The sequence below is a fragment of the Lithobates pipiens genome, unplaced genomic scaffold (genome assembly GCF_037356315.1).
Source record: "Lithobates pipiens isolate NorthernLeopardFrog02 unplaced genomic scaffold, aLitPip1_a1.2 Scaffold_8, whole genome shotgun sequence".
NCBI lineage: Eukaryota > Metazoa > Chordata > Amphibia > Anura > Ranidae > Lithobates > Lithobates pipiens.
Window position 1 is genome coordinate 603,154,488 of NW_027507903.1, and position 27,054 is coordinate 603,181,541.

At 43.4% G+C, this 27,054-nt stretch overlaps 1 protein-coding gene across 1 annotated transcript in view; it reads left to right on the forward strand.

The window, feature by feature from the left end:
- LOC143961309 (transmembrane 4 L6 family member 5-like) overlaps positions 1–24,398 on the forward strand; it is a 64,101-nt gene extending 39,703 nt beyond the window's left edge. The window contains exons 3-5 of the mRNA XM_077470566.1: positions 12,592–12,794; positions 15,033–15,265; positions 23,799–24,398. Coding sequence (XP_077326692.1) covers positions 12,592–12,794; positions 15,033–15,265; positions 23,799–23,803 — 441 coding nt within the window. The 3' untranslated portion in view covers positions 23,804–24,398. The remainder of the gene's footprint in view (positions 1–12,591; positions 12,795–15,032; positions 15,266–23,798) is intronic.
- The last annotated feature ends 2,656 nt before the right edge of the window (positions 24,399–27,054 follow it).

The window sequence follows — 27,054 nt, forward strand, 5'->3', positions numbered from 1 at the left end:
CAGACGTATGTTGTCTGGTCGTCTGTGCCCCGACGACGTCATTATTTGATGAAACGTACATCGGGAGGAGCTAACGTGCTGATGTCATCGCGTTCAGGTGTCTAAGCGGACGGGCGTTCTGCACAGCCGGACGGATATTTTTCTGTCTTTTAACTGAAACATATTAAGTGTAATTTTTATTATCAAATTAAATGGTTATCATTGGAATTATGCTATGGTGTGTCTTTTTTATTCTGGGTATCATCTGACTACCATGGTGATAATCTGTCCGATCGGGGGTTTCGTACTGTTTTGCTGGCCATACCCTATGGATCACTTGGAGGCTCCGGTTTCCATTCTTGGATAAAGGCCCTGGCTGGGTATTTGGTCGCAAGCTGTTTTAGCTTGCCATTTGGTAAGCGTGCATTTGTTGTGATGATCACACTTTGGTTGTGGTGGAGGAACTATCACTGATTTCAAATTATTATGTACATTTTTTTCACAGATTTTTGGTTATGACCGGATTCCTTGTGGAATAAGTTCTACCTTATATCACCCACAGATTTTTATTTATATTTATATCATATATAATTGTTTTTCTTGATTTAACTATTCATTTTGAGTGCATAACATTTTTTCAATTTATATTGACTTATGTTCCTTACATTGTTTGTTTATTCAAATAGTTTTTCTCACTTATTAGCACTGCTAAATTTTTTCCTACTAACTTTATGTGTGTATCTCAATTTTGGTGGCTGCTTAGTTGTTTATTTTATTCATTTTTGGTGGTTTGTTTTTTTGTTAGGTGTTATTAGCACGGTATTTTTATTTTATTTTACTAGAGAGATAGCTTTGGGTGTTGTCAGCATAGAGATGGGATTGGAAGCCATGGGAGGCTATCAACCGACCAAAGGAGGAAATGTATGTAATGCCGCGTATACACGATCAGACTCTCCGGCAGACTTGGTCCGGCGGACCAGAATCTGACGCACAATTCGATCATGTGTGGGCTCCAGCGGACTTTTTTTTCCCAAAAGTCAGATGAACCTAGAAATAAAACATGTTTCAAATCTAGCCGATGGACTCAAGTTTAAAGGACTAAAAATCAGGGAAACCGTTCATCTGTGTGCTAGTCCGACTGACCAAATACGATGCAAGGGCAGCTATTGGCTACTGGCTATAAACTTCCTTGTTTAGTCCCGTTTACGTCATCACGTTCAAAAGGAACGGACTTTCGAATGGACTTTTCCGGTCATGTGTGGCCAAGTCCGCTCGTTCAGAAAGACCGTCGGACCTAGTCCGTCAAAAAGTCCGGTCGTGTGTACACGGCATAAGAGGGGCCATATGTTTGTTACCCAGAGTGGACTAAATGCACACAGAGGCCACGGAATGCAGCAACATGTATTAACTCAAAGTTCCAACATGGTGACAACAGAGCCTGAATATTACAGCTGAACCTGGTAAAGCAATACTTTACAGAAGGACTTGTAGTACACAGTCTTAATACTGCAGAAGGCACTTTAACGGGCTTGAAACCTGACAGCATCTGACGTAGAGGGTGACTGGTAGGCAGTGCGGTGGCAAGAGCATCCAAGAGGCAGAAGAAAGGAGGTCCATGGTAGCAGCTCAGGCCTAAGGTCCCTACTCTGTCCTTTCTCTACCAGCAGTTTGCCCTATGCTAGTCTCACAGTCCCTCACCAGCAGGTTACTGTCCATGACCTAGCCACTTCACAAATGCATGCCAACTGCAGTGTAACAGTGCTATTTATTAACACTACTTATTAACAGGTGATATATCGCGCTATAACAAATATAATTATAGTGTATATAAATGAGGGTCTGCAGCGATTAACCAAGTCATTTAAACCAGGTAGAATACATTAAAATAAAAAAATTGCGTTAATCTCAAAAAATTATGAAAGGAAACTCGATCTTATATGTGATATGACACACTTAGGCCGCGTACACACGAGAGGATTGTCCGTCCAACTAAGTCCGTCAGACAATCCGACAGACAGTCCGTCCTACTTTTGAATGAACGGACTTGACCACACACGATGAACAGACAGTCCGCTGAAAGCTTGCTCGATGACGTGTACAGCACGTACGACGGGACTAGAAATACGACGTCCAATACACTGCAATGCAACCTTCGGCCGTGTAAATCCTTTCTGAGCATGCGCCATACTTAGTCCGTCCAACTAGCCTACTCACGAGCGGACTGTCAGCTGAAACCAAAGTTGGACGGACTGTATTACGGAAATTCCGAAAGACTTAGTCCGCCAGACTGTCCGCTGAAAAAGTCCGCTGAAGCCCACACACGAGCGGACTGTCCGCTGAAATACGTTTCAGCGGACTAAGTTGGACGGACAATCCTCTCGTGTGCACGCGGCCTTAGTGCATGAAAAGCATCAAAATGTACAAAGTGCCAAAAACAATAAATAAACAATTCAAAGTCAGTGCAAAGAGTGGATCCTTATCGTTGATGTAAAAAGTCCAAAAGTAGAAAGCAGATATTCAACCACCAAAACGTCATACAGAGCCTTTTGTGGCATCCCACACACAGTAATCAGGGACTCTTACCAGATGGTGGGGCCCACCTATCGCTAGAATGGTCAGACAAACAGGCAGAACAACCTCTGCAGGGTATAGGAAACCAGGAAGCCTCCGGGACACTCTGATGGTAAATGAATCCTCCGATGTAATCCTCCTCATGGTGGGACATCCAAGCCAACCAAAAACAGGAGATGACCATATAAAAGTTTACAGCTTGTATAACAGTGTAAATTTGCTGTCCCCTCAAAAGAACTCAGCACACAGCCATTAATATCTAAACCACTGGCAACAAAAGTGAGTACACCCCTAAGTGAAAATGTCCAAATTGAGCCCAAAGTGTAAATATTTTGTGTGGCCACCACTATTTTCCAGCACTGCCTTAACCCTCTTGGGCATGGAGTTCACCAGAGCTTCACAGGTTGCCACTGGAGTCCTCTTCCACTTCTCCATGATGACATCACGGAGCTGGTGGATGTTAAAGACCTTGCGCTCCTCCACCTTCTGTTTGAGGATGCCCCACAGATGCAAGGCAGTGGTCATCATGGAGGTGTGTTTGGGGTCGTTATCATGTTAGAATACTGCCCTGCGGCCCAGTCTCTGAAAGGTTGGAATCATGCTCTGCTTCAGTATGTCACAGTACATGTTGGCAGTCATTGTTCCCTCAATGAACTGTAGCTCTCCAGTGCCAGCAGCACTCATTCAGCCCCAGACCATGACACTCCCACCACCATGCTTGACTGTAGGCAAGACACACTTGTCTTTGTACCCCTCACACACTTGACACCATCTAAACAAAATAAGTTTATCTTGGTTTCAGCAAACCACAGGACATGGTTCCAGTAAACCATGTTCTTAGTCTGCTTATCTTCAGCAAACTGTTTGCGGGCTTTCTTGTGCATCATCTTTAGAAGAGGCTTCCTTCTGGGATGACAGCCATGTAGACCAATTTGATGCAGTGTGCGGTGTATGGTCTGAGCACTGACAGGCTGATCCCCCACCCCTTCAACCTCTGCAGCAATGCTGGCAGCACTCATATGTCTATTTCCCAAAGACAACCTCTGGATATGACGCTGATCACGTGCACTCAACTTCTTTGGTCGACCATAGCAAGGCTTGTTCTGAGTGGAACCTGTCCTGTTAAACGGCTGTATGGCCTTGACCACTGTGCTGCAGCTCAGTTTCAGGGTCTTGGCAATCTTCTTATAGCCTAGGGCTAGGCCATCTTTATGTTGAGCAACAATTCTTTGTTTCAGATCCTCAGGGAGTTCTTTGCCATGAGGTGCCATGTTGAACTTCCAGTGACCAGTATGAGAGAGTAATGCCGTGTACACTGGACCGGACTTTTTGACAGCAAAGGTCTGACGGAACGAGTCCGTTGGACAATTCGATCTTGTGTGGGCTCCATCGGACCTTTGCTTGCCAAAAAGTCCGGCGGACTTTAGAAATAGAACATGTTTTAAATTTTTCCACCGAACCGAGAAATCCGTTCGTGTGTATGCTAGTTCGACGGACAAAAACTGACGCTAGGGCAGCTATTGGCTACTGGCTATGAACTTCCTTATTCTAGTCCAGTCGTACATCATCACGTTCTAATCCGTCGGACTTTGGTGTGATTGTGTGTGGCCAAGTCCATTCATTTAGAAAGTCCGTCGGAACTCCGCCAAAACTCTGTCGGAAAGACCGCCGGACCTAGTCCCTCGAAAAGTCCGGTCGTGTGTACGCGGCACTAGAGCTAGAAAACCAAATTATACAATAACACACCTGCTCCCCATTCACACCTAAAACCTTTTAAAACGAACGAGTCACATGACACTGAGGAGGGAAAATGGCTAATTGAGCCCAATTTGGACAATTTCACTACTCACATTTGTTGCCAGCTGTTTAGACATTAAAGAGGAAGTAAACCCTGATGAGTTTACTTCCTCTTTCATTCCCTGCAAAGGTAAAGCATAATGGACTACTATGCATCGCATAGTAGTCCATTATGTGTCACTTACCTGACACAGGAGCCAGCTAAGTCACCGCTGTCCCCTGTAGTCCGGCGCATCCATCTTCTCGGTGGGTCTCGCTGCTCCGCCGCTGTCATTCGGTGAAGCCGCGATGACGTCACTCCCACGCATGCGCACGGGAGCCGACACTCGCGGCATATCGCCGTTGACCGTGGCGTGCTGTCTTTCAGCAAATATCTCCTAAACCGTGTAGGTTTAGTAGATATTTCTTGGACCTACAGGTAAGCCTTAATCTAGGCTTACTTGTAGGTCAAAGTGGTTTGTAAGGGTTTACAACCACTTTAATGGCTGTGTGTTGAGTTATTTTGAGGGAACAGCAAATTTACACTGTTATACAAGCTGTACACTCACTACTTTACATTGTAGCAAAGAGTCAATTCTTCAGTGTTGTCTCATGAAAATGTATAATAAACTATTTACAAAAATGTGAGGAGTGTACTCACTTTTGTGAGATACTGTATATTATATGCTCAAAAATCAGAGAATCAAAAAAATCATTATCAAATTACCAAAATGGGATGGCCATGAGAGATTAATTATGCTATATGGAAATTGGTAGTTATTGATTTTTTTTTTTATTTTCTGTTTTTTGTTGTTTGATGGGGAAATAAAGATATACATATATACACATATATTATTGAGTAGGCTAAATGTGTGGGAATGCGAAAGATGCACATATACATATATACATACAGATATATATATATATATATATATATATATATATATATATATATATATATACTGTATGTATATATATATATATATATATATATATATACTGTATGTATATATATATATATATATATATATATATATATATATATACATATCCGTGCATATGTGTATACATACACACACGACGTACATAAGGGCATTCGTACATACACACACACGCACATACAACATGGACCAATGAGGACAGATATGGTCATAATAGAATATTAATTTCAATATCTTCATTAAGGCCTCCGGGCAATAGCCTATCCAAAGTATAAATTCAGTCATTTTCCCTCTCACATAGCTGTTTATAGCGTTCTGCTTTGGGAAAATGTTTGGATATGACCTCTATGACCCAAACACGAAGCCCTAAAGATGACTGCTTGTGAAACTCTTTAAAGTGCCTTGGGACACTATATTTATCCACTCCATTTTCAACAAAGTTACGGTGTGTTCACCAAACCTTTTACGGAGAGTACGGATGGTTCGGTCTACATAGAGTAGGCCGCATGGACACGTCAAGCAGTATATGTACTCAGATGAGCATGTAAAGAAGTCTGGTATTGTGTACTGCTTTCCTTTACATGTGAAATCTTTTTGACTATGTGTTACGTGTTTACACGTGAGACATAGGGGTTTTTTGCACTGATACATTCTCTTGATGTTAAAGAATGTCAGGGAAGCACTAGTGGTTTTATTTTACTCTGAGCTATTTGGGCTTTGATGTTTTTTGCTCTTTAAGGTACTAAAGGTTGATCAGTTAGTGTAGATTTTAGATGGGGATGCTCGCTCAATATGTCCAATGTTTAGAGAGAATTCTCTCCATCTTCCTAAACTGAGTATGGAACTGTGTGACAACTGGCACTGGTTGTGTACTGTCCTCTGTTTTAGTCTTTCTGTCACTTGTTATGTCTGTATGAAGATAGTGTTGAAAAGATTCTTCAATGATATCATCAGGGTAATCTTTTTCTTTAAATTTGGTCTTGAGTATCTGACCATGGAAATTGTAGTCCTGTGTACGAATACAGTTATGCTTAAGATGGCAGAACTGGCTCTTCGAAAATGTTCACCCAATGTGGATGGCGATAACTCCTATAGTTCAAATTGGAGATGTAGGAGGTGGGTTTTGTGAAATTGTGAGCACAAATACTGTTATCATGATGGAACAATTCTAGATCCAAAAACGCAAGCTTATTGTCATCAGATACTACAGTGAATGACAAGCCCATAGTGTTGGTGTTGCAAATCCTGGAGAAATCCTGGGATTAGATTATCTGGCCCATCCCAGATAATGACTACGTCATCAATATAGCGTCCATAGAATGCTAAATGGGAGGCATAGGGGTTGTTCTACCAAATATGAAGATGTTCCCAATAAGCGCATGGTGAGGTTCGCAAAATTTGCCCCCATCCCTGTGCCCTGGGTCTGAATAAAAAAGTAACCATTGGCTTTAAAATAGTTGTGTGTCAAGCAGAATTCCAACATTTCCAAAAGGAAATTTACCTTATGGGGATTACGTTGTGGGTCCTCATTGAGGTAGTACTGTGTAGCCTGTAGGCCTACATTGTGCCGAATGGAGGTTGTTAGAAGTTTTTGAGTTAATTAATATTTTAAGTGATAAAAGTTTCTGAAAATATATGTAAGTTATATGTACGGTAATAAGTGATGGTTTCTGAAGGTCACATAACAACACAGAGTACAGAGAGGAGTGGTTTTGCTGAGTAGGTACTTCTATTTTTGAGTTACTATGTCAGGACAATGGGTGGAGTTATGCTACTTATCTTTAGACTGAATCATATTAGGTATATATGCAAATATGGGTGTTATTAGGATATTCTGACATAACATCATGAAACAGTATAAGAATGGAGTTGGATTATGGAGTTGGGAAAGAGGTGGGAAGAGAAAGAACTCTACATTTTGGAGAATGTAGATCAGATGTCCCTTTCCTCCTTCTGAGGGTATCACCATGCCATATGTTACCAGATGTCAGTTGTCTTTGTTTATCTTTCTGAACAATAAAACAACTCTTGTTGAAGTATTGAACGAACGAAGGATTCTTCAATTTCTGCTCCTGAAAGTACGTTGGAAATGCGGCCTTGGATAAAGACATACATATCTCCGCTACACATCCTTTAGGAGAAGGGATACTGATTCACATATTACACAAAGACTTTGCTATTCATTCAGAAACGCCCCTGTAAGTATAGTAGAATACTAGAGTAATATGTATTTTACTATAGTATGTAGAGTATGTAGTTTTTTACTACATCTACTCTCTATGCTTTTTCTTACAGGGTTGTAGAGGGAAACTACATCTGGCTAGAGCCAACAATAAGACGGCTCCCAGCTATATTGTTGTAGCATATTCAGTCGTTGGATACTATCCTTAATGTGTGAAGGAAGGTTATTGACTATAGGCTGCAAAAAATGGTCAATGTATATCGAGATGTAAGCGCTTTCCATAAGCGCAACAATCAGACTCCCAGGCAGGTTGACTAGGTCCTTATGAATCTTCGGGAGAATGGGCTTCCTCAGAGAACATGGGCAGTGGGTCACTGGTAAGTTTATTGTCTGAAAGGAGCCTGGAGGATTCTAGCTGATAGTCCAAAATATTCTGAACCACTATAGCTCCTCCTTTATCAGCTGATCTGATGATGAGCTCTCTGTTATCTGTAAGTTGTGTGAGAGCTATAGTTTCGGCCATGGAGAGATTTGATAATGACTGGGTATGTGTGGAGGTTTGCTGACACATTCGTAGGATTTCCGCATAGACAACCTGATAAAAACTTTGGACATAGGGACCTTTGGCAAAGGTGGGATAAAATATGGATTTAGGTTAGAATTTAGTCTGCTGAATGGGTGGGGATGTGGACAAGTGCTGAGTGAGTAGTTTGACGTAATGAATATTCAGTCTATAGGTGCTCCAGATGACCCAGGGCACTTCTTTCCGAGACACTAAGATCCAGGGGATCATTTTTCGAATAACTAGTGCCCAAAGGGCTGGTGACAATGTGCTGTTTAACATTGAGATTCTTATGGGCTTTGATATTAAAGTAGCCTTTTACAGTAATATTCCAAATGAATCTATTGAGATCTAGAAAAAGGGTAAGGGGGTTGGGAAGTGCTGTTGGAGCAAAAGTTTGGCCACGAGCAAAAAAAGTGACTGCTCAGATTTGGACAAGACATGATCAGATAGATTAAATCTTTATAGTCTGCGTAGGAGGTAGAGGGTGTTGGTTCATCTATGGTTATCACATTAGAAGTGATTGTGGACAAGGGTGGAGAGTCTAATTGAATAGCCATGGTGCTTGGATGAGCACCAATGCTATTATGTACTTCTGTGGGGATCGAAGCTATCACAGAAGGAGTGAAAATGCTAGAGTCAGACTGAGAAGACAAAAGACAGAGTATGATACTGTCACTACGTGAGGCAATATGAGGAGATGGGGTAGAAGGTAAGGTTGCTGTCTGTCTAGGGGGTTTATTAGTTGTGACCTTCTTGTTTTTAAGGGAAACTAAATGTTCGGTTTGGGGTGAGTCCTTTGTAGTTAAACAAGGAACAGCAGTATTGACTTTAGTCAAGGTGGAACATGATTTTGATCTGGGATAATGGGTAACTTGGGAGAAGGTTGTTTGTGGGTTCACAGTCCATAAGGGGAATGGGATCATCGAACATAAAGGGACTGCAATCATTATCATGGTGCACAGGATACTTATTGACAGATCTAGGTTTCTTCCAACAAAAAACCTTATTAGTGTTATAGTCATCAAAATCTCTACAGATTTTCTGTAGTTTAGTTCCAATAAGACATTCTTCTTGGAACTTGGTCTTTAATTTAAGTTTCCTAAGCCAGGATGTGGGTAGAGACGTGGTGTGTAATTGGAGAGTGTGAATGAGATCTGTGATTTTTAAAAAAACAAAAATGTATATTGGGTGTCCCTCTGCTTGGTGACAATCTCCATCCTTTTTTGGGTGCAGGACTCGGAAATGTTAGGCCACTCATGAGCTAAATCTGGACCCAAAAAGGAGCATGTTTTAGTATCTCTAATGCCGCGTACACACGATCAGACTATCCGGCGGACCAGAGTCTGTCAGACAATCCGCCCGTGTGTGGGCTCCGGCAGACTTTTTCTTTCCAAAAGTCCGGTGGACTTAGAAAGAAGTTTTGACTCAAAATTGTCTGTGCGCTAGTCGCTAGTCCGCCGGACTTTTGAAATGAACGGACTTGCCCACACACGGAGGAAAGTCCGTTAATTTTGAACGCGGCTCCAGGTAGACGGGACTAGCGAAGGAAGTCAATATCGCCACCTCCATCGGCGAGATTGACACCTCGCTGGCCCCGTCACCTGGTATGGACTTAAAGGGGAAGCCCTATGCTGAAAAAATGTTGTGAAGGTCCCCCCAAAGTCCATATCAGACCCTTATCCAAGCACGCAGCCTGGACGGTCAGGAAAGGGGGTGGGGGCGAGTGAGCCCCCCCCCCTCCTGAGCCATACCAGGCTGCATGCCCTCAACATGGGGGGGTGCTTTGGGGAAGGAGGGGCCCTGCGGCCCCCCCACCCCAAAGCACCTTTTCCCCATGTTGATGAGGACAAGGGCCTCATCCCAACCAGGGCCTTCTTTAATATTGATTGGACCCGGGGCAAAAATTTTCTTGGGGCCCCTCTCCCCCATTCAATTTTGCTCCCCACCTTCTCTGAGACATACAATAATTAGCAGCTAGACTTAAAATCAGTTTACTGTATCAGATCAGGCAGCGATTGCAATTGGTTGCCAGAGGTTACAGCATATCATTACTGCTTACTGACTGGTTGCTAGAGGTTACAGCATACATTACGGCTCACTGATTAGTTGCTAGAGGTTACAACACATGATTTCTGCTTGTTAATTGGTTGCTAGAGATTATTGTACAGTAATACTGCTCACTGATTGGTTGCTAGAGGTTACGGCACATCATCTCCTCACTGCAGGGGGGAATGATATACATATGAATGTCACTTTTCTTTACATATCAATGCCACCGGCCTCAGCTATTTACATATGAATGCCCTGGATATTTACATATGAATGAAGGTTATTTACATGTAAACACAGGGTCTGCAGATGAGTCATTTGTACACAACAATAGGGCAGAGCTGGGCAGCATTAGTAGCAGCACTTCACACTGAGATATCAGGACACAGCACAGGACTAAAACTTCAAAGGACAAGGGAATTTAAGCAACTGCCCCCTTTGCCCTGCCTTAAAGACGGCCCTGATCCCAACAACCCTGGCCATTGGTTAATAAGGGGGCCCCCAGATCGCGGCCCCCCACCCTAAGTGAATGAATATTGGGGTACCATGTACCCCTACCCATTCACCTGGTGAAAAAAGTATAAAGAAATAAACACAACACATGTTTTTAAAATAATTTATTGCACAGCTCCGGGGGTCTTCTCGCCGGACTCCGCCGCTATCTTCTGTTAGCTCTTTTACTAGTGGAGTAGCCCGGCTTTCTTCTTTCTCGCCGCTGCCGTCTGGGGGTCTTCTTCCAACTTCGGGGGTCTTGTCCCCCTCTTCAGGGGTCTTGTCCCCCTCTTCGGTTTTTCTTGCCGCCGTCTGGAGGTCTTCTTCCAACTTCGGGGGTCTTGTCCCCCTCTTTGGGGTCTTGTCCCCCTCTTCGATTCTTCTTGCTGGGCCTCCGCTTTCTTCTTCCAGCTCTTTTACTAGCGGTGGCCCAGTCTTCTGTCGCTGTCGCCGCCTTCTCTTCTTCTTCCTTGAGATGTTGACTCAACGCTCTCTCTGGCCGAAATGACAGGGACGCATTGTGCAGCGACTTATATAGGGACAAGGGGCGGGGTCACCGGGTGATGTCACATGGTGACTCCGCCACTTATGGTGTCACAGTCCCAGCATCCTCCTGGACTGTGACATCATGTGACATCACCCGGTGACCCCACCCCTTGTCCCTATATAAGTCTTCATTTAATAAGGGGGGCCCCACCCTATGTGAATGAGTATTGGGGTACCACGTACCCCTACCCATTCACCTGGTGAAAAAAAGTGTAAAGAAAAAAACCCAACACATGTTTTTAAAATAATTTATTGCACAGCTCCGGTGGTCTTCTGTCTTGGGGGGTCTTCTCGCCGGACTCCTCCGATATCTTCTACTAGCTCTTTTACTAGCAGAGGAGCCCGGCTTTCTTCTTCGTCGCCGCCGGGGGTCTTCTTCCAACTTTGGGGGTCTTGTCACCCTCTTCGGTTCTTCTTGCCGGGCCACCGCTATCTTCTTATAGCTCTTTTAATAGCTGTGACCCGGTCTTCTATCGCTGTCGTCGCCTTCTCTTCTTCTTCCTTGATATGTTGACTCGACGCTCTCTCTGGCCGCAATGACAGGGACACGTTATGCATACTAGCTCATTATGCCTTTGTCTTGCAGGGGTTATTTATTTATTTATTTATTTTTCTGAGGTTTTACTTCCTCTTTAACTGCTACACTTAGAAGGCGCTGCTTTGTCTCTGTTTTTATGTTCCAGAGTTTCCTCTATCTGTAAGCTAGCAGCCTTCTTGGGATAAGCATTCCTAACAATTATACATGGACTATATGTCATGGACTTGAATACTTTCCCTATGTACTGATCCCATTCCCATATTTTTTTCCTCACCCTGAGTGTGCCAAATTAACCCATTGTTTGGAAATAATAAATGTGGTGGACATGATATGTTAAGAGATATCTGGACAGGGGAGATTTCATCACAAGGTGCATCTATCTTTTTTTTTTTTTCGAAATGATTGGTAATGGCCTAAGCAGTGGATGAGTTAGTAAGTGGAGACAATGGGGGACAAAGTATCAAGTTAGGGGTTGAAAACAGTTGATGAGGACTGGATTAGTAGATGTTAATCACGTAATAGGTTTGTTTGGCAGCACGAGGGAGGAATTATATTTCAGGAGGGGAGATTAATACAGGGTAAAGTCGCTTCACACCCGCTTAACAGCATGGCTCATGAGACCTTTGATGTTGATCTTTTTGCACGGGGCCTAATTCTGTGCATAGAGCAAGGGTGGTCAAGAAGAATGAGAGAGTGAGTTGTTGTAGGCTAAAGTCAGGGCAGGACAGGGGTGAGACATTGTTGTAAAGGTAGTTTATAGCAGAATAGAAAAAAAGAAGAGATAAAGGTTTCCATAAGGAACTGTTTGCTGGGATGAGCAGGAAACTGCATGTAGAGGAGCAGCCTTTTTAGTTGTTTTCTCTTACTTGGTTACTTTAAATTGCAGAACTGTTTTAACACTTATACATCTGCTCATGGTAACTCTAAACCTCTGTGTCCATTGTCTTTCCAGATGTTTCTGTCCATTCTGGGTGCAGCTTCTATACTCGCTGGATCACTCTTCTGCCTAACAATGTCTGTTATGGGATTACGCCATGGACCGGTCTGTCAGTATGATAACCCTGAAGAAACAAATACTACTGGCTCCCCAGTACCCACCACCAATACCTCCCTGATCTGGGGTCGCCCATTTGTGAACCCACTGATGGAACACAAGTAAGTCCCATATATTTTTGGCTTTTTAAAAGGTCAGTTCAGTTATGACCGTGGAGACATGAATCACTCACTTGCTTCTTATATTTCTTTGTGGCCTCTATCGTTGAATTTGTGTATTGAGCTTTATGCCATGATGCACTAATATGTACCTCATGTTAGTACATTAGCGCAGATTGACCTGCCAGTGGATCCCCTCCACCGGTGTGGTGCAAGCACGCCAATCTATCACTGACGCTTCCATCTTTTCCTGGTCTTCCTTCAAAATTCTGATGTTCTAGTCTAGCACCCTCCTAGTGTAGTGTAGGCTGCTAGGAAAATGTAGCTAGCTCCTCTATAATCAGTGGAGCAAGTGGTTGATTATCCAGGGCTGTTTAGTGTTCCACAGGCTGCTGTTCTATTGCTTCCCCTTGTCTTCTAGAGCAGGGGTCTCAAACTTGCGGCCCTCCAGCTGTTGCAAAACTACAAGTCCCATGAGGCATTGCAAGGCTGACCATTACAAGCAGGACTCCCACAGGCAGAGGCATGATGGGACTTGTAGTTTGGCAACAGCTGGAGGGCCACCAGTTTGAGACCCCTGTTCTAGAGGATTCTAGAAGTATGGTGGGAGGAAGGACAGAGCAAGCAGCCTGAATATTATGGAGGGGTGGGCTCCCTCTAGGCATACCTGCCCTCAATATATCCAGTATTATATACTGTATGTGCTTCAATTTTGGAGACTCTCAAAATGTAAAGTTGGAACTGCAGTACACTGGGGTGCCATGAAGTGCCCCCGCAGCTTACGCATTAATATGCAAATGGATTCAAACAAAACCCCTGGTTTAAACGTGAACTATTAGACAGGACAATGTGGTTTGCAGCAGGCTGGCTGGTAAGTGAGCAGGGAATTGTTCTTTGACATGCATCACCCTTACACATGCGCCTTGCTGCAAAGACCAGTTATAGGTTGGGGTGGTTGCCATTTGTTTGCCTATTTATGGGACTCCAGCCCATCCCTGGGAAGGTGTGCCCAGAAGATGGAGAGAAAGCCCTTAAATAGTCTGAGGCCGGAGCAGCAGGGTGCAGTGTTCCTGGGTCCAGTCCTGCAGGAGGAGACCCCTGTGCAGGGGCTATGTGGAGTGCTAGAGAAGCCTTTGTGAAGACATCAAGGTCCCAGCTAAGCTTAGCTGGGGGGGTCTATTCACAAGTTTAAGTCCAAGGATCAAGTTAGGTCTGGAGAAGCTCACTGGAGAGAACCAGGAGAAATGTGGTGGGACAGAATCCAGCTGTCCTAAGGTGGTATGAGTCTACATCTCCCTCACAAGGAAGAGCCTGGTGGATATCGGCAGGAGGCATCTGATGATCCTGTGAGTAGTTGAACTTCAGTGCTGGAGGAAAGTGTGTAGCTCTTAACTCTGGAAGGAGTACAGGTCACAAACAGCATAAGAGGTCCTATGGGACATTCAGTAGTTTGTACAATACAGCCAGCATTTCTGTGAAGTGTAGCCACAAATTGAGGAGTCCTCAAGATATCTAGTTCTACAGTTTTGGGATATACCATTCTCTCTTCCTATCCCACTCCATTGTTTCCAGTGAAAACCCCAAACCAAACCCCTAAAAATGAAGAAATGAAATTTGACTGCCTAGGACTGCTAGCAACAAGGCAGAATGGGGCGACATCATCACTGGAAGTTTTTTGTCCAGGCTTCAGGAGGTAGGTAAATGTCCTACACCTTAGGCAAGGGCATTATCCAACTTAAGTCAAAATTGTGCAGTTTGTTTTTAGCTACAGTTGCCTCTTACCTACATAGATAATTTTTTGGTAATGGTGAACTAACCCTTTAAGCCTTGTTAAAGGTGGCCTCTCTGAACCCCTGAAACACATCATTTTTTAACAAAAAATAATGACAAATCATATCCGAGGTATAAAATAGCTTGGCCTTTTTCCTACAGTTTTCTAAGAGCCACCAAAGGCCCCTGCACACCAGATAGTCGACAACTGAAAGGTCCCAAACCCAGTTAGGACTTCCAACAATGTCATGGATCCAGCACTTCACCGATACAATTCCCTATCATGTCTGAGATAATGGCACCAGTGGGGTATGTTATGTCAGCGTGCGCTCCATACCTAACTATCCCACCCTCTGTATCAGTTTAAGTTACAAGAATCCCCTCAAAATATTCCTGATTAGATATTTACTCTCTCAGTTCCTTAACATGTTGGTGCTTTCTGAATCCAATTATCTTCTTTTTTTTTCCCAGCAATAAAAACTACCTCTTCTACCCAGAATTATGGAACACGTGTCTGGAACCTCCTAATGTGGTGGAGTTCAACATCATCCTTTTCTCTATCTTGATAGTAGCGAGTTCCATTGAGGCCATCCTGGGCACCGTCCAGCTGATCAACAGTATATTTGGTGTCATCTGCGGAACCTGTAGGAAAAAGGAGGACGACTATGAGGACACAATGAAAGATGAAAAGAAAGAAAACAAATGTAAGCAGCACCTAACCTAATTTATCACCAAGCCATACCAAACTGTTTGTGTTGACCCATCTCAACCAGATTATAGAGACAATGTTAGTTTGCATATTCAGGGCAAATGATAGAGTCTACACATAGCCCATCCCTACTGGCAGGGGGACAGTTACCCTCACCACCTCTCCCACACTACTGGTGCCCTCACTGGTTGAGTGGGGCTTCTGAGTTAGAGGGAGCTCATGATTAGTGGCCAATCAGCAGGTCCAAACAGTACCTACCGGAAGCTGTTATTCATCCGACTCTGTCCTGTAGTGATATAGTGACCTGAACCAAAATGTATAAAGGCAGACTCAGGTGTCCAAAACACCCCTATGTGTGTCAGATGCTTAACATTTCAATACCGGATGCTTTTACCCCCCTCCTGCTGAGGCCAATTTTCAACTTTTAGTTCTGTCACACTTTGAATGACAATTGCGTGGTCATACAACATTGTACCACAACTAAATTGTTATATTTTTTTATCACACAACTAGAGCTTTATTTTTGTGGTATTTAATCACCACTGAGTTTTTTTTTCTTTTTTGCTAAATAAACAAAAAAAGACTGCAAATTTTGAACAAAAACATGTTTTCTTTGTTTCTGTTATAAAATTTTGCAAACAAATAATTGTTCTTCATAAATGTAGCACTGACCCCCCCGAAGGAGCGGCTCATTATTTTTGGGCTTACCATTACCTTCTTGACCTCGTATGTGTCTAGGAGTTTCCGGAGGTAGATGGCCCAACGAACTGCAGAGACTGACACTGGATCCACTTTAGGGATTTTTATTTGCAAAACGTTAAACAGAACAGTCTCTCAGAAGGGAATAGAGGGTATGGGTAGTAAAGCTCAGGTACTCTTGGAACTGCTGACACTTGAATGTCTCTCTCTATGCAATCCAGGGAATAGCCATTCGCAACTGGATATAACAACTATCGGATAAATCCCTTTTGGTGAATTTAGCAACCGACAGGTGATTCAGATAAAGAAAAGTCTCTTCCACAGACTTGGTTGAAACTGAAGGATGAAATCAGAGAACTCTCATACGGTACCACTATCTTGCAGCCAGTCCAGTGATACCGTATGAGTGTGGATTCACCTGGTGTCCTTTCCAGCTTAGCTTCCAGGCTCTTGCTGAGCAGCCAGCTTTGCGCATGGCCCTCTTCTGAAGAGTCCTCCCCTGGTTGCGTTTTCAGTTGCTGGGCCTCTCCAAAACCGAGACGGCACCGGACCACCTTGGAACCCTCCTTCCAGTTACTGTGCCTTGGGCTAGCCAGCCCCGAGACTCAGAAACGGATGGATCTGCACCCCAGGCCATGAGGGCCTCTGGGGGCTGGTCAGGAGACCCCGGACCAGGCAGTCAGAAAGAATCCTCTGGACCAGAACCCCGAATCACGTGACCTCAGTACCTTAAGTACCCTTTCCCAGAATACACAGCGAGACAACACACCCACTGATTGGTTCCGAGAAAGATTGGCACCCAAAACGTCCAACCGGACTGCATTCCAATGCCTGCCAAAGGTGACACCCACACCTATGGCCAAGCAGAACACAATACAGTCCAGCCAAACTGATACTGAGACCATAATTTACTACAATTAACCCAACTATGGTCTTAGGAACATTTAAATTGACAAATACATAGCGCATGCTCTTCAGGAGCCCGGCGCTACATAAATTTAGCTCAAAATGTATTCTGCTACATTTCGTGGTGAAAATAACCCAAATCAGTGTATATTATTTAGTCTGTAGGAAAGTTATACAGTCCACAAACTATGGTATTTATATAATATTAATATTTTAATATTAATTAAAATTGATTAATTCTGATAGAAAAAGAATACCCAGATGATTTAGTCACACAGGCCTTTATGGAACACGCAACCAAGCATTCACCTACGAAAAAACGTCCCAAAAATTCCACTAATGACTATACTACAATTAGGTTTATTTCTACCTTTAACACACAATATAAACATATGTCTAAAATAATTCTTAAACATTACGATATCCTAAAGCTGGATCCGATTTTAGCACCACTCCTTCCGGTCAGACCCCAAATCACTTTTAGACGCTCTCGTACAATCAAAAATATTATTGCTCCCAATAAACTTATAAAATCCAATAGAAAGGATAATAATATATTCCCTGATATTAGGATGTACTTTGATAATAGATGTGGGATTTTTAAATGTCGTAAAAGAGGTTGTTATACTTGTCAGTCCATCCCCAACGGCCAATCCACCATCACTACATCCAAAGGAAAAACCTTTGAGATTAAACAATTCATCACGTGTTCTACAGAATACGTAATATATGTTTTACGTTGTCCCTGTGGCCTCCTTTATGTAGGCCGCACTATGCGGGCCCTACGAGTCAGGGTGGGCGAACATCGCCGCCTGATTAAAGAGGGCTGCATTCAACACAGCGTGCCACGCCATTTTCGCCATTGTCATGATAAAAACTTTAAAGAAATGGAGGTCCTTGCAATTGAGGCTATCCCCAAGGGTACCCTAACGGCCAACGAAAGATTCTCCCACCTTTGTCGCAGGGAGACCTTCTGGATATATCTTATGGGGTCTCTCTCGCCTGATGGCCTCAATGAAGACATTGACATCCTCAGCATAACCTCTTGATATAGGTTACTCAGATATAGTCGCTACTCATCGTTCATGACCGCCACCCTACATTTTTTATAGAAAATATATTTTCATTTTCTTTCATTTTCCTTTTTTTTTTTTTTTTTTTTTTTTTTTTTTTTTTTATGAACGAAGAGTAGCTAATATATTTATTCTAACTATCCTATAGGAAAGGACTTAATAATAATAATATAAAATATATCTTTTAAATAATTTGTTTTTTTGCCCTTGGTCTCCGCATTTTTTTCCCCCCCTTGAGTTTTTTTAACTTACAGTGTTTTTTTAACTTACAGTGTCCTTTTATCCATAGCATTCTTCTCCCTTCTGTATATCCTTTAATATCCCCATGGAGGCCCACGCAGGCACGGGGAGAGCATGCAGGCTTCAGGCGGGTGGTGGTGTGGTTGGGAATCGAACCAGCGTCCTGCTTGCTGCTAGGTGAGAGTGCTAGCCACTACACCACTGTGTCAACCATATGTTTCAATCCACATTTCCTATTAGATGTTTTCTAACAGTTCTTTCACTGACACAGACCCCTGTCTAATAAGGTTTTAACTGCAGGAGGCTTAGTGACACATTAGGGGTTAACCTGAGAGACTTCGACAGTCCCCGCCCCTACACACTACCCGATGCCTTTATCTTTCTGGTTGCTGTATGCCGCTCCAGCTTTGACAAAGCGCAGGAGCGCGAAACATGTAAGCAGGAGAGTCGGCATAGCAACCTTCCCCTTCACAGCCTTCCACGTGACAAGCCTCTCATGTGATCCACAGCCGCTCGGACAAGCCGCACTGCAGGCAGTGCAGCGTTCTCCAAGCTGCCTATGTGTACAGCTGATATCATCTGGTGACTAAGCTTGATCCTTACCACCTAGCGTGCAGCATTACACCTCTGCCTCCAAGCCGAACGCTTCAGATGGAGCTGAAATAAACACCTCCCCCTCGGTCATCAGACTGGACTCATCAGCTCTGCAGCCCATTGAACACCTATGAAGTGAGTGTCCCTAGAAACGTTGTTCCATTCGTTTACACTGACTTTTTGGGTTCTTTCAGATGATTGATTGCATTCATTAGGCATTCGAAAGCTGTGCACATTGGTCGTTGGTTTTGACCTTTCCAAAGTTATAATTGAGAGATCTGAGGAGCTTTTCATTATCAAACATCTGTCCGTTTTATGATTGGTGTTTTTTATGTGTTTGAGATCCTGCAGGGATCAGATGTCTGTGTTTATTTTTTACATTTAATAAATGACATTTTAAAGTCTTTTTCACATCAATCTACTAGTCCCTTTGATGCGCTGTTTTTGATCATTAATTCTGATGGGCATGGCTGGCTGGCTGGTATTTTGAAGTTGTAATTTTTTTGGAAAGTTAAGAAATTAAAGAAAAATTCCTTTCCACAATCTCTTTTGTTTTACATACTATTACCAGTGCAGTACAGTGTTGTCATATAATTGGTTATAATTTTTTTATTACCGTATTTATCGGGGTATAACACGCACTGGCATATAACACGCACCCCAAGTTTAGGAGGGCATTTTAAGGAAAAAAGTTTTAGGAGGGAAGTTTAAAGGAAAAAAAACTTACATTTAAATGCCCGTCAATGCAGCCTTATCAGTGTGCATCTGCAGCCTTGTCCATCATTGCAGAATGATCAGTGTCATTTGCAGCTTGCCCAGCGCTGTTTGCAGCCTTGCAGAGTGTCATTTGCAGCTTGCCAGTGTCATTACCAGTTTGCCCAGCGCCGTTTGCAGCCTTGCCCATGTTTAAATATCCTGATGCCGAGACAGACCGAGTGAGCGCCGCCGAAAAAGACCGAGTGCCGCCGAAAAGACCGAGCCATCTGCTCGTAGTCCTGCCTCCCTGCTGTTTATGGAGCAAGCGCTGCTGAAAAAGACCGAGCCGACTCTACTGTGTATTCGGCTTGGCTCGGCTCGCAGTCCCGCCCAGTATGGGCGGGACTGCAAGCTGAGCCAAGCCGAGTACCCAGTACAGTTGGCTCGGTCTTTTTCGGCAGCGCTCGCTCCAGAAACAGCAGGGAGGCGGGACTACGAGCGGAGCCGAGCAAAATCGGTCTATATTGATGGGGTGGGCTGAAAGAGTGTCTGTACTGAGGGAGGTGGGCCTGTAGTGAAGGAGGGGCATAAGAGGGGCTTTGCAACTGGCTAGTAATGGCACCAAAAGCACAAGTCCCTGCCCCACTCCTATCCTTTTTCTAGAACACTATCCCACTTAACACTAACCCTCCACCATATTTTACCCACTCCATGAGTACATGGCCTCCACACATAATTTCCTGCAGTTGATGTTTATATCCTTAAAAATTAATGTCCACTCATGTATAAGGTTGCTGTACTTGATTGACTGTACTCAGGAAATGGCATAACAATCACATCGACATATAGTACATTCCAGAGCCACTTGACATTACATGGTGAGCCACATTTAGTGGACGATCCACAGCAGTCACATGTAAAACATATGCAGCACTTGGAGCTGTCATCTCCCTCTAACAGTCTCTCTCCTTCCAAATCCCACTCCATAGCTCTACCCAGCCGGGTATGCTTCCTGTAATTGCTCTCCTGGTCCCAGAGTCATTAGTATTCACTCAGAGGGCTCTGCTAGTCTAGTAGGCTTTAGGCATCCAGTTCACGGCTCCCCTTTAGTATTTTCAGAGACAGGGTTGAGATCACTGCAGGAGGGCTTTACCTAAAGGGGGACTAACACCTGATGGCACTGTTTTCTGTAACTATACACTATTCTGGCACAGAGCCACCTAGTGGCAGGCTAGATAACTGCATCTGCCTACATTGGTCTGTACTGAGAGGGAGGTCCAGTACTGAGAAGGGGCTCTGTACCAAGGGAAGGGGGTCTGTCCAGAGGAAAGGCGTCTATATCAAGTTGGGGGTGGGAGAGTTTTCTATACTTAGAGTGTATACTTGGGTGTATGTACTGAGGAAAGAGGTCTGTACTGAGGAAAGAGGTCTGTACTGAAGGAGGGGGGTATGTATTGAGGAATCAGGTCTATACAAAGGGATGGGGAGGGGGTATACTGAGGGTGTTAGCTGGACGAAGGGCCTGTACTGAGGGAGGGAGGTCTATACTGAGTAGGTGGGCTGGAAGGGAGGTCTGTACTGAGGTGGGAGGGGGACTGTACTAAGGAGGTGGTCTGTATTGGGGGTCTGTACTGAGAAGGTGGTCTGTATGTGGGATCTGTATTGAAGAGGTAGTTTGTACTGGGGATCTGTACTGAAGAGCTGGTCTGTACTGGGTGTCTGTACTGAGGAGGTAGTCTGTACTGGGGGTCTGTACTGAGCAGGTGGTCTGTACTGGGGGTCTGTACTGAGGAGGTGGTCTGTACTGAGGAGGTGCTGTGTGCTGGGGGTCTGTACTGAGGAGGTGTACTGTACTGGGAATATATTCTGTACTGGGGGTCTGTACTGAGGAAATGGTTTGTCTGGAGGTCTGTACTAAAGAGATGGCCTGTACTGAGGAAGTAGTCTGTACTGAGGAGGTGGTCTGTACTGGGGGTCTGTACTGAGAAGGTGGTCTGTACTGAGGAGGCGGTCTGTACTGAGGAGGTTGTCTTTTCTGGGGATCTGTACTGAGGAAGTGGTCTGCAGTGGGGATCTCTACTGAGGAGTTGCTCTGTACTGGGGGTCTGTACTGAGGAGGTTCTCTATACTGGGGGTCTATACTGAGGAGGTGCTCTGTACTGAGGGTCTATACTGAGGAGGTGCTCTGTACTGGGGGCCTTTACTGAGGAGGTGCTCTGTATTGGGGGTCTGTACTGAGGAGGTGCTCTGTATTGGGGGTCTGTACTGAGGAGCTGCTCTGTATTGGGGGTCTGTACTGAGGAGCTGCTCTGTACTGGGGGTCTGTACTGAGGAGTTGCTTTGTACTAAGGAGTTGCTCTGTACCGGTGTTCTGTACTGAGGAGTTGCTCTGTACTGGGGGTCTGTACTGAGGAGGTTCTCTATACTGGGGGTCTATACTGAGGAGGTGGTCTGTACTGGGGGTCTATACTGAGGAGGTGCTCTGTACTGGGGGCCTTTACTGAGGAGGTGCTCTGTATTGGGGGTCTGTACTGAGGAGGTGCTCTGTATTGGGGGTCTGTACTGAGGAGCTGCTCTGTACTGGGGGTCTGTACTGAGGAGCTGCTCTGTACTGGGGGTCTGTACTGAGGAGTCGCTTTGTACTGAGGAGTTGCTCTGTACCGGTGTTCTGTACTGAGGAGGTGCTCTGTACCGGGGTTCTGTACTGAGGAGGTAACGGGGATTGTGGGACTGTGACACTGGAAGTGACGCCGACCGAGATCGCTGCTTGTTTTTACATCGCCTGATTGTTTTTATACTAATGTGCGTCTCTGTCCTAATAATTTTTTACTAATAAAGTTGTAATATACTACACTATGGGGCATCCCTCCTCTTTCTAATTTCCACCTATGATACATTGGTGAGACCCTCCATCTCGGATACCCTAAAGGTCGCTCTTAAAGGGGGTGCTAATGATGACTGTAGGCAGGATAGAGACACCGCGCTAGGATTCCTAAAGGGGACCGTCACCAAGGACCCAAAAGATATATAATTTCATGCTGTTGCCTTACAGCAGTAAGGTAAGGGGACACCCATACACCTAACTAAGCACGGAGGATTACACAGGCATCCACCACTAGCAGCACTGTTCCCAAGTGGGGGCACCAGCAAGTTATGTTTTGGATCTACACTATATAGTGCACCGCAAAAAATCTTTGTTGGATGATATGTTTATGGATACTTTAATTTATGTTGCTTTATGAATGTTTATATTATATGTATGATTAGACACGTGGTTCTTTTCTTTTTGGATTTTGCACTTGGGAGATAAGCACTCCATTCTATAGATCAAAGACTGATCATTGCCAGCACTTACCTTGCACCATTAGCCTGGGCCTATTGCCCTGGGTCACATATAATTTTTATGGACACATGTTTATTTATTTTTCTGTTACTTATGATCTTATAATTCTGTTCACTTTATGTTTACTTGGCAAATAAGCACTTTACTTTGTACGCCACTAATTTTATTACTATTAGCCCACTAGTTCTTTGGGCCTTCTGTGACACTTCTACATCACTACCTACCGTATACATCATATTTTTAGAGACATTTTTATTTAGAGCAATGTAAATCAAATCCACTTTTCATTGCGGTGCACTATATGTGCCACATTGTCAAGACTGGAGCTGACATGCTCCCCTGCACAGCCATTCACTGGGAAGGTCAGTGTACAGCTGTTCCGCCGCCGCCACTTCTCTAAGCCCCTTATGTAGCTGAGAACAAAGATTATGTGATCACTTATACTTTATATTTTTTACCTATGTACAAATATTTTGCCTTTCATTTCTATTTTAAACTACATGGGTTGTTTTGCAAGAGGAGGATTCACATATACTTTAAACATTACTCCACGGCTCTCTCCTAACATTACAAAGCAGGGAGAGCATGTATGGATTTTTAAGCAAAAATAAATAAAAATAAACAAAATTTCTTAAAAAGCACCTAAAAAGGTAAGTAGCATTTTTTATTTATTTTTTAAAATGTATGCTATGTTAATAGAAATATGTAGGTAGTATGGCAATTTGGCTGCAGATGGTTTCCCCCACACCTCCTGCTCTGGGGACAACTGAAAATATCAAATTTTCCATCACTTTTTGTCATAATGAGAATGGGAATCAGGAACAATAAAGAGGATCAACCTCCTCATACCAACTTATCAGTGGCACAGACAGCAATAAACACCTAACAGGGGTTCTAATGTGCAGTTGGTCTTTTAATGTAATGTTTGCATTTGATTAGTTGGAATGTATTTTCATTTTTGTTTTTTCTCATTACAGGTTAATACAGCGACCACGCTTGGAGCAGGAAGCACTTTCCTTATAAACCTTTAATTTCCCTTTACATAGACTGGATTCCAAATGAATCTGTATATATACCCGTGACCCTGTGTGTCCTGCTGATTCTCAACTAATCTGGAACTAAACCCTCCTATCCTTTTCAGCCAAGGAAGCTGCCATCTTGGCCTCTGTTTGATCTGCAACTGCCATAGTGCTGCACATGTAATTAGGTATGACACCAGACATGTCATGGTTTGACAGTTTGGTTGAGGGCACAAGTATAATTTACCAGCTGGCATTTCAATGTTCCACTTTAAGCTAATAGACATTAAAAAAGATCTTGTAGATATGACCACCCTGGGTCTCCACTGCTGCTGCTAGGCCAAATGCTCAAGTGATGATCATGACATGTGGTTTCTGTCAGAGGGACATGTGAGACACAGCCAACCAATCAGCAACTCACATGAACAATGATCCTCACGTGCCACGCTGTACCCAAACAAAATTGACGTTCTCTTTTACCCCACAAATAGAGCTTTCTTTTGGTGGTATTTGATCATCACTGTGGTTTTTATTTTTTGCGCTATAAACAAAAAAAGAGCGACAATTTTAAAAATAAAAGCACTATTTTTTTTATTTTTGTTATATTAAATACCCCCCCCCCCCCCCCAAAAAAAAAAAAAAAAAAAATATATATATATATATATATATATATATATATATATACACATACACACATACAGTGGTGTGAAAAAGTGTTTGCCCCCTTCCTCATTTCCTGTTCCTTTGCATGTTTGTCACACTTAAGTGTTTCGGAACATCAAACCAATTTAAACAATAGTCAAGGACAACACAAGTAAACACAAAATGCAATTTGTAAATGAAGGTGTTTATTATTAAAGGTGAAAAAAAATCCAAACCATCATGGCCCTGTTTGAAAAAGTGATTGCCCCCCTTGTTAAAACATACTATAACTGTGGTTGTCCACACCTGAGTTCAATTTCTCTAGCCACACCCAGGCCTGATTATTGCCACACCTGTTCACAATCAAGGCATCACTTAAATAGGAGCTGCTTGACACAGTAAGGGCCACCAGAAGATCCTTAAAAGCTACACATCATGCCGAGACCCAAAGAAATTCAGGAACAATTGAGAAAGAAAGTAATTGAGATCTATCAGTCTGGAAAGGGTTATAAAGCCATTTCCAAAGCTTTGGGAATCCAGCGAACCACAGTGAGAGCCATTATCCACAAATGGCGAAGACATGGAACAGTGGTGAACCTTCCCAGGAGTGGCCGGCCGCCCAAAATTACCCCAAGAGCGCAGTGACGACTCATCCAAGAGGTCACAAAAGACCCCACAACAACGTCCAAGGAACTGCAGGCCTCACTTGCCTCAGTTACGGTCAGCGTTCATGCCTCCACCATCAGGAAAAGACTGGGCAAAAATGGCCTGCATGGCAGAGTTCCAAGGAGAAAACCACTGCTGAGCAAAAAGAACATCAAAGCTCGTCTCAATTTCTCCACAACACATCTTGATGATCCCCAAGACTTTTGGGACAACATTCTGTGGACCGATGAGACAAAAGTGGAACTCTTTGGAAGGTGTGTGTCCAAGTATATCTGGCGTAGAAGGAACACTGCATTTCATAAAAAGAACATTATACCAACAGTAAAATATGGTGGTGGTAGTGTGATGGTCTGGGGCTGTTTTGCTGCTTCAGGACCTGGAAGACTTGCCATGATAAAAGGAACTATGAATTCTGCTGTCTACCAAGAGATCCTGAAGGAGAATGTCCGACCATCTGTTCGTGTACTCAAGCTGAAACGAACTTGGGTTCTGCAGCAGGACAATGATCCTAAACACACCAGCAAGTCCACCACCGAATGGCTGAAGAAAAACAAAATGAAGACTTTAGAGTGGCCTAGCCAAAGTCCTGACCTGAATCCTATTGAGATGTTGTGGTATGACCTTAAAAAGGCCGTTCATGCTCGAAAACCCTCTAATGTAACTGAATTAGGACAATTCTGCAAAGATGAGTTGGCCAAAATTCCTCCAGGACGCTGTAAAAGCCTCATTGCACGTTATCGCAAACGCTTGGGTGCAGTTGTTGCTGCTAAGGGTGGCCCAACCAGTTATTAGGTTTAGGGGGCAATCACTTTTTCACACAGGGCCATGATGGTTTGGATTTTTTTTCACCTTTAATAATAAACACCTTCATTTACAAATTGCATTTTGTGTTTACTTGTGTTGTCCTTGACTATTGTTTAAATTGGTTTGATGTTCCGAAACACTTAAGTGTGACAAACATGCAAAGGAACAGGAAATGAGGAAGGGGGCAAACACTTTTTCACACCACTGTATATATAAATCTTCCTCAGTTTAGGCCAATACGTATTCTTCTACATATTTTTGGTAAAACAAAAAAGAAAATTGCATTAAGCGTATATTGATTGGTTTTGCACAAAAGTTATAGCGTCTACAAAATAAGGAATATATTTATGGCATTTTTATTGTTCATTTTTTTATTAGTAATGGCGGCGATCTGCGATTTTTATCATTACTGTGACATTGCTGCAGGCAGATCGGACACTTTTGACACTATTTTGGGACCATTGACATTTATACAGCGATCAGTGCGATAAAAATGCAGTAATTACTGTGTATATGTCACTGGCAGGGAAGGGGTTAAACACTAGGGAGCGATCAAGGGGTTAAGTGTGTTTCCTGGATGTGTTCTAATTGTAGGGGGGATAGACTCACTAGAACATGACAGAGATCACTGCTCCCGATCACTGGGAGTAGTAGATCCCTGTCATGTTGCTAGGCAGAACAGGGAAATGCCGTGTTTACATAGGCATCTCTCCGTTCTGCCTCTCTGTGCCACTATTGCGGGCTGCCGGCAGACAGCGCATCCGCGGGACCCATTGGCACGCGCCGCCGACGGAGTTATTTATGGGTATGTCGTTTTGTACACCCATGATATTCCACTGATGTATATTGCCGTGAGCCATTCGGCAAGTGCTTAATCACCACTGAGTTTTTTGTTTTTTGCTAAATAAACAAAAAAAAGGCATATTTCCTTATTTCTTTAAAAAAAAAAAAATAGCAAATTAATGATTTTGGTTCATAAATTTTGACAAAGTTATACTGCTTCAAATCTTTATGTGCATATTTAAAAAAAAAAAGTGCATAAGTAAAAGAAAAAGTCCTTAGTCCATATAGACAAAGTTCCGATACTCAAAGCAGCGTTCCA